Source organism: Hyalella azteca, unplaced genomic scaffold, assembly GCF_000764305.2.
Source record: "Hyalella azteca isolate HAZT.00-mixed unplaced genomic scaffold, Hazt_2.0.2 contig14042, whole genome shotgun sequence".
NCBI classification, from domain to species: domain Eukaryota; kingdom Metazoa; phylum Arthropoda; class Malacostraca; order Amphipoda; family Hyalellidae; genus Hyalella; species Hyalella azteca.
The window spans coordinates 213,366-222,279 of record NW_025943941.1 but is presented as its reverse complement, the minus strand read 5'-3'; the positions used below and the strand labels follow the sequence as shown (position 1 = coordinate 222,279).

Here is an 8,914-nt window from a genome sequence, read left to right as displayed (position 1 = left end):
AATTGTAAGTCACTAGAAAAATACTGTCACCTCGAGAGCTCAGCTCTTCGAACCTCACACGTCAAAGGTTAAATCACAACTCTTATTGGAACGTTCATTGCTTATAGTTAGTCCCGGAAACCGTATCAGTCAATTGTTAGTCCGATTCACAAGTCAGTCCATTCCAGAAAAATGTATTGCTGTGTAGCCTATGAACGAATTCACGTTAAAACTTTGATTCGTGTTTGGAAAAAGAAAAATCATTATTTTTTCTAATTTTTTTTACAGCTAGTATCCAATGCAATCTGCATTTCAATTCTTCGTTGACTGTCAAACATGGTTTCGTAAAGTATTGCCGTATATTCAGATAATCTTCGAATTGCTACCAAAAAGGTAAATAAAAATCCTTCAGGAGCGGCTTTACAATTTTCATCAATGAATGCATGTACCTTGAAACAAAGCTAAATGGCAACTTCCTTTGCTAAATGTTCTACCATGTCCAAGCTCATTTCACCGTCAGTTCGTTGTTAATTTGTTTTGATTTTCGTTTCCACGCTTGTTAATTGTGCACAATGAACTCACAAAAAAGCTTTATTTATAGTCTTAATGTTGGTCTCAATTGAAACTTCTGTACGCACCTTGGACTAATAAATGATTGTGAGATGATGATCGTTAACTGTTTCATCTAGCCATGCTCCGTGTATAATTTAATTATATAACTTTATTAAATTGATAATCGTTGCCTTACTTATCTACATTAAAAAATATGGTCACAAATATTCAGAGGAACTTATAGCTAAGTTTGCTCTAATCAAATCTTAAAGCACAACAGCTAGGACGAACGAGGAAATGACACTATGTTTATTTTCACCAAGAACTTTAAAGCAAAAAAAGGCACCTATTAAATTCAACATTCAACGGCTAACATATAATTGCAGACGGTTCGGAGACAAACACTGTCATCAATTCCAACTTCAGGGATATAAGCTATTATAATTAATAGAACGAGAAAATTTACACGGAAGAAAATCAAGAATTCAAACGAAAGTTCTGTTTATTGTAAATTTTTGCGTTGATTAGATTCATTACACTTGAATTTCGGATTTTTTGTGCTGTTGATGGAACTTTTTCCAAAACTTTTTCAAGGAAAATATGGTAAATTGATTTAGGCTTTTGTTGCTATTAGATTCATGCTTAAATTACGATTCAAATGAACGAGATAAATAGTTATTTTCTAATAAATTAACGTGTAATTTAAATAATTCATCGCATCCGCACACAGTTCTTCGACGCGTCGTCCGAGTTCCTCAGGCAGATCCTTACGCCAGTGTTCCGGGTCGTAGGCCGGACCACGCATGATGCGGAACGGACTGAAATAAACCCACACACAATTTTGTGATATGATTTTATAGCAATATACAATATGATCATTACTATGATTTATTAAATTTTTTATTTTATTGCAATTTTTTCTCTGCATTTTCCATTTCACTTTTGAGTCCTAGTAGGTTTGTTTGGATTGTTGAGTTATCGCTTGTGTGTTTTTTTAGAGGTGAAAGCATAAAATATTACAATTGTAATAATGATTAGAGATTATCCTATTGAGAAATCACTTAAATATGAAGAGAAAATGTTTTATCTTACTTTTTTAAGACTTCCTCTCAATAATGATTAGAGATTATCCTGTTGAGTTATCGCTTAAATTTGAAGGGAAAATGTTTTATCTTACTTTTTCAGGACTTCCTCTCTTGCTCCCTCAACATTGACCATTCTGGAAATGAAACTCCTGGCGTTGGAGTTGAAATCTTGACCAATAAATCGGAGAAGTCGCGATGCTTGTCCTTCTATATCCTGCATCAAGTCCTCGTATCTCACCAACGTGTATCTGGAACGTCGGAAAAATAGGTTGCTATCAGTATTTTACATTAAAATTTTATCATTTTATTGATGAGACATAATCATGCATAGACATTGTCACACCAAAGGTAACTAAGAAAACGACACGAAAAGACATCATAAGCCCTAATTAATATATAATAATTAATTCATAATTAATTACTATATATTAATTTATTCATAAACCCTATAGAGTGTTAATTGTGACGAATTCAATCAAAATCGTTATATCAAGATGACATAGTTTCCAATCATGTATGTTCATCAACATTTATTATTACATATGGTATTCGAAAACTTCAATTGCTAGATTGAACTTAAAATTTTATTAACACAGTCAATTATTGTCGGAAACTGAATGTAGAATGAATAACTGAATATGGAAAGCTGGAGATGCATGAAAGATGATGCTCGATACATGGTTAGAATGCAAATTTCTTCGCTATAATTACTTAAAATTAGAAGCAAATATTAGGAAATTTTTATTTTTTAAATCAATTAAGAATCAATCAAGCGTTTATTTATTTATTTTTTCGAATAAATGGTGAATTTGTTTACAATATTTACTATTTTAGTCGTGGTTATAATATCTGAAAGTATAACGACTTAAATACTGACTTAAAGTAAGTCAATATTTTCCGAGGTTAAGTTAAATTAAAATTTTTGAACAAACATTAAAAAAAAACAACATTCATTTTGAAATTAATTGAAACATTAGGTATTGATTAACTTTTTATTAGCTAAAGCTACAAAGTTATATTTAATTAGGGAAACAATATAATTTAACTCAAGAAGAAATCCAGCACAATCGACTGAATCGAGCGTCTATAGTCAATCTAATAGGATCTTCGATCAGCACGATGGAGTTACACTGTCACACGATTAATTGATCAGAGACAGATGAAACTTTAAAATCTGTAGTTGAGATTTCAATTATTAATATTTTTTATTATTGAATTTATCTAGTGGGTGATGAAAGTATCTATTTCTTTCGTAGTGTAGCCCTATGCTATATTGCGAACTAAATAAAAATTACGGAGTCTTCTTATGACAATTTTATTTTTTTCAGTCCATGTTAGATATATTTTCTTCTGATAGAAAACGTTAAATATGGTAAACTGTAAGTAAAATTTATTAAAGACTTGGAAGTCTTATTGACATTTTGTTCGGTCCTACTCCAAGTCCCGCAATACCAGCAAACCAATGTTCTCTGTTAAAAGTAACTAAAGGAACTTCAAGTGGCCCCTTTCAAAGTAATGACAAAGGCTACTAGTAAGGTAACTTGTATGGGCGTCACTGTAGCGCAAGCGCAGTGGTTAGCGGCAAGGGCTCCACTGTATGCGCATGTGACGACGTGACGGCGGCACCGAGATGGAGGAGCTAGGCGTGGGTTCGAGCCCCGGGAAGCTCAGTTAATTTCTCGGTGTCGCTTGGACGGCGCTTAGTCGTCGTCGGGAGGTGGTGCTTTCAGCATGGCCTTGGGGGTGTGTCCCTAAACACTCTGGGTGAATACCCGGGGGGATCTTAAGGTCTCTCGAGATCTTTAGGTTTTTGTTTTAGTAACTAGTCTTGGCAGGGCGCAGGGCCACCTGCCAACTGTAAAACGGTCTGATCGAAATCAGTGCGATGGAAAGGAGGTTTAGTACAGTGAATTTTGTAGCAGTAAATTACGTGTTAGATTGCCGTAAAAACTGTGAAAAGTATGTGACATTCAGAATCTACTGACTCATTGGCCTAATCTTCTAGGCCGATACCGCTATTACTTTTATAATAATTATTACTATAATAATTGATTTGGTTGGTTCCTCACTGTGTGCCACTTTCGTTTCAATTAGATCATTGATTCATTACAAATCAATGAGCCCGAATAATAATACGAAGACGAAAATATGAAGTAGAAATTATCTCTATGTTCTTTAGCATATAAAATGAATGTTAACAATGCTCACCTGTTAGCGCTAAGGGCTTTACCGACGCTGAGGTCTTCTTGCAGACGGCGGCAGAGGTGGGCGGGGTCTCTAGCAGCGGGCGACCACCAAGGCTTTGACTCTTCCATTGAGCACAGCACAGCTCGAGGGTCCCGCACCAGCTGGATCACCTGGAAAATAAATCCTTGGTCCCTAATTTAGTCTGAATTATTTCAGAGGAAATACCTGTAGAAAATAAATCCTTTCGGCAACAGACCACGGGTCTAATTCTTCAGTGCTGGCAGTTCTATTTTATTCTAATTCTCAATCTCAAATTGACCAGCTGGATTACCTATCAAAATTAGGCTCTTTTCTATTTACATTTTCGTTTACCGCTAGAATAACTGTAAAATATATCTTCGCTCTCACCTGTACTCTTAATTTACCTATTCAAACACCTGTGCAAATGAACCTCTTCATCGTATTCGTTTCATTAATTTGGACAGCCTGGGAAATTTTTTAGATGAATGCTTGTTTTCACCTGGAATATGGGTATACGTAGATGCAAACAAACTCGCATAGTTTTCTACTGAATACAAATTACACGACAACCGAGCATACGACGATGATGAACAACTTGTAAATCATTCGCCACTTATACTATTAGTCCTGTTATAATAATAATTATTCAAATAAAACGGCAGACTTTTTTGCGCTATTCTACTGTAAAATTGTCACAACTCATAAAAATAGTCTGATATAGACTCATTGAACTAAGCACGATTTAATTGAATTGAGACAACCATACTAGATTGCTATAACTAAAGTAAAAAGTCATTCAAAAATCCGTATCCATGACTAAAAGTAACTAAGCGGATCGTGATCCCATCGCTTGTGCACGTATTTTTCAACGATCTAAGTCGTATGAAAAAATCGGGGAAATCCTCACCATTATTATTTTCTATTACCAACTATATATGCGTACCTTGATGTCAGGTCTAAGTTTGAGCCAAGGCAAGATGGTGTCAGCGCGAGCCCGTATCAGCTTTGTCAGCCGGAAATGCTGACTGGAACAGTCTTGTAACGGCACGTGTTTGTTCATGAACGTCGTGTTGAACAGCGGCAGCACCTGCATGATTAAATTTAGTGTTGAACTAACAGCAATAACATATGAGAAATCAATTTTCTGTCGAATTATCAGCAAAAACACATGAAAATTTTATTTAATGTTAAAAAATATCTGTTAAATTAACTGCAAAAACACGTGAAAAATGTAATTCTTGCTGAATTAATAGAAATTGCATCACAAATATGTCGAGACGAGGCGCCTTTACATCACCGGGATATCATTTTATGTCATACCATTCAAATGAAGAAATTAAAGACAAGCTCAAAAATCAATACTTTTCCATAATTCTGTCATGTCGGAGATCCTCAACCCTAAACATTCACAATAACAACCATTTTCTGCGGCCTATATTTACAGTCAAGCCGCCCTCTAAGATGCTCTTGAACTGCTGCATCATTACGCCATATTTTTGTAGCAATATCATCATAATATACATCATCATTATCACCATCTTTTCACATGAAATAAAGCCTGACCTGTGGCCTACAGTCGAGGAGGTCACCTATGATGCTCATGAACTTTTGCGTCATTATACTATATATTTATAACATTATCGTCATCATTATCACCATCTTTTCGCATGAAATAAAGCCTGACCTGTGGCCTGCAGTCGAGGAGGTCACCTATGATGCTCATGAACTTCTGCATTTCCATTGCCCACGTCGGGTCATCGTAGGGGAAGCTGCGGTAGGCAAAGAGAGGCTCGAACACGTACAGACCGCGGGTGGGGGAGGTAAGCAACTCCCCCGTGAAGCTGGACCCCGTTCTCTGGTGCGCTAGAAGGATCACCTGAGAGTTCAGAGTGGGGCATGTTACAGTTATAAATAATTAATAATATTTGATTGTTAAATCAGAGTTTGTTTGGAACCGTGGTTTTAGGGGAAATATTGGTCCGTTGTCATATTGCGAATTTGCATACGTTACATACAATAACGGTTTGCATACGTTACATACAATAACGGTTTGCATACGTGACATGTAATAACAATTTACATACGTTACATGTAATAACAGTTTGCATACGTGACATGTAATAACAGTTTGCATACGTGACATGTAATAACAGTTTGCATACGTTGCATGTAATAACAAATTAATTACGTTACATGTAATAACAGTTTGCAAGCCATTGTGTATTATAAAATTTTCCGAACTCGTCTAAGAAAAAGTAGTGAGAAGACTTTACCGTTCAGGAGGTTAGACATAAAAACCTGTAGACCTCAATGTTTCAGACCGTTGTTATTGTTTGTAAATAAAATTCAACAGTGAAAAAAATTATCAGCATTGCTGATGCATCTATAAAATGCAAATATATACCTAAAATTATTCAACCGAAATTCCTAACAAAATTACCTTCTCACTCACCTTAGTGACCGATTTCCCATCAAGAGTTTCGTTGACGCGGTAGAACCCGTCCAGTGTCATGTTGAACAGCTCCTGCAGCCTGCCCGACTCCAACTCACGGCCAGATTTTGGTTCGTCGCGTTGAATATTTCGTTTTTCTTTGCTTGAATCGTAAGCTTCGTCGCTGTTATTTGAGTCCATTGCATTATTAATCGCTTTTTGATCTGCCGCAGCATTATTCGCTTGCTGAGGAACTGCAGCATTATTTGCTTGCTGAGGAACTGCAGCATTATTCGCTTGCTGAGGAACTGCAGCATTATTCGCTTGCTGAGGAACTGCAGCATTATTCGCTTGCGGGGGAACTGCAGCATTATTTGCTTGCGGGGGAACTGCAGCATCATCTCCTTGTTCATGGCCTTCATATTTATTTCTGTCAAGATTTTTTTCTTCTTCTTTCACTTTAATGACGTCTTGCTTGTGCGCATCCACTTGTAAATCATTGCCCCTTGCTTGGTTTTCACCGAAATTTGTTAAAACCTGTGAAGTACTCGCGTCAACGATGATTATTCCCGCTAAACTCGCGGGATTCTCTTCCGTAGTTACGGATCCGCCCCCGCCAGTCGCCGACGCTTGTGAAGTTTCCGCGGCGCCAGCGACGTTACGAACAACAGTCGAGTTCTTGGTCTGTAATGATTCCCGTATCCTTCTAAGCCAGTCATCGTTGAATTGAGCTAGGGAATGAAACATTATTCGAGCATATGTACAGGCCTCATATAGTTTCATAGCTAAAAACCCAGTCATCGTTGAATTGAGCTAGGGAATGACAAACATTATTCGAGCAAATATACAGTCCTCATATAGTTTATAGCTAAAAACCCAGTCATCGTTGAATTGAGCTGGGGAATGAAACATTATTCGAGCATATATACAGGCCTCATATAGTTTCATAGCTAAAAACCCAGTCTTCGTTGAATTGAGCTGGGAAATTACAAATATAATTGGAGAACATTTGCAGTACTCAAATAGTTTTATAGCTAAAAACTCAGTGTTCGTTGATTTGATTTTCGTAAGGAAATAGATTAGTGATATATATGCAGTCCTTATATTGTTTTATAGCTATAAAGACAGTCTTGTTCAAATTGAGCTAATAAAGGACTAACACAATTGGAACAAATTGAGTCTTTCAAATTAATCCTTATATCTGTTAATGTTAATTGTTACAGCTGTTGATGGAAGAATTTAGGAATTTATCCAAAAGCTCTGCGCTCTTTCGGTCGCAATAATTTCCTGCTCCAGTATTATTCATTACTTTAGATGTAATTTATATTTTATTCATTCGAACATTTGTTTAATTTCAGGACCGCCGATTATGTAGCGTCTATAATATAGTGACAGACTACCTAATGGTTTTATTATTTTTTTTCTTAATATAGATCATTTTTTATAATTACTTTGCTAATTTTGTTAATTTTTGTCCTACGGCATTAATGAAGCAATGTTTGCAGTATAGAAGGTTAGCCAAATGCTTTAACTAAAATATAAATTGGGTATTTATAAATTACAGCTCTAAGTTCGATATTGTTCTAAGTTCTTCATTATCAAACCGCGGATGAGGTTGTGATGATACTGGGCGATGTAGAAGAAGCTCGCTATGATGACGACCAAAGGCAGCGATCGCACCGCAGACGAGCGACGACTCCTAGCGCACCACATCCCTCCACACTGTCTGCAGTGTCAGATACTGGCATCACAGTCAGCATTACAAGTGTAAGAAACACACGCGCCTCATCACTCTATACTGTCTGCAGTGTCAGATACTGGCATCACAGTCAGCATTACAAATGAAAGAAACACACGCGACACATCACTCCACACTGTCTGCAGTGTCACAATATTAACATCATTGTCAGCATTACAAGTCAAAGAAACACACGCGACACATCACTCTACACTGTGTGCAATATCAGGATGTTGAAATTACAGTCAGTATTATATATGAAAAGAATACCCGCGCCACACCCCTTCACACTGAGTGCAGTGTCAGTGTTGGCATCGCAGTCACTATTACAAGCGGCCCAATGAAAAACCCCGGGGCCACAACGAGCTACACGTCGAAATTTTGGCTTTCAAATTAATGATGTTCTGTTGCATGTATATCACCACATTTTGATTTCTTATGGTATACGAAGTGACGTTAAAAAACTAATATATGTATCAAGCTCTAGAGTAATAAATTGCAAACATAAACGACTGACAAGAGCAGGAGGCCTACCAGCGCTCGAAGACGACCTCTCCAATAAGGCTGGACTCGAAGCTTCCATCAACTTTGCCTTACATGACTGGATGGGAATTGTAGCACGATACTCTTCGGAACTTCCTCCAACTTTATTTAAAAACTTTATTCCAACTCTTCGTAACTTATCAGCACGCGGTGAGTAAGACAAGTGCACCAGCTCTCGGCAATGAGCTCTGCTTCCCCACAAGTCACACCTGCGTGGCTTCAGGCGTTGAAGGGAAAAGCAAGATGAGTGATTTCTGTAGAATCTACACGGTCTACACCCATAATTCACATTTCCCCCTCGGTATAATAGTACAGACTTACAGCCAAAATGATCGGTTTTTTATCAAAGTTCCAGCAAGAAGATGAAATATGAAATCA

General features: G+C 37.0%; 1 protein-coding gene across 1 annotated transcript; it reads right to left on the bottom strand.

The window, feature by feature from the left end:
- Positions 1-390: 390 nt before the first annotated feature.
- Positions 391-8,686, bottom strand: LOC108673751 (carbohydrate sulfotransferase 1). Its single transcript, XM_018161623.2, has 8 exons — positions 8,528-8,686; positions 7,860-7,981; positions 6,277-6,986; positions 5,509-5,700; positions 4,768-4,911; positions 3,825-3,973; positions 1,709-1,864; positions 391-1,349 (listed from the first exon to the last, which is right to left on the bottom strand). Exons 2-8 carry the CDS (start codon positions 7,966-7,968, stop codon positions 1,214-1,216), a joined length of 1,596 nt encoding a protein of 531 aa, XP_018017112.1. The 5' UTR covers positions 7,969-7,981; positions 8,528-8,686; the 3' UTR covers positions 391-1,213.
- Between the last annotated feature and the right edge of the window lie 228 nt (positions 8,687-8,914).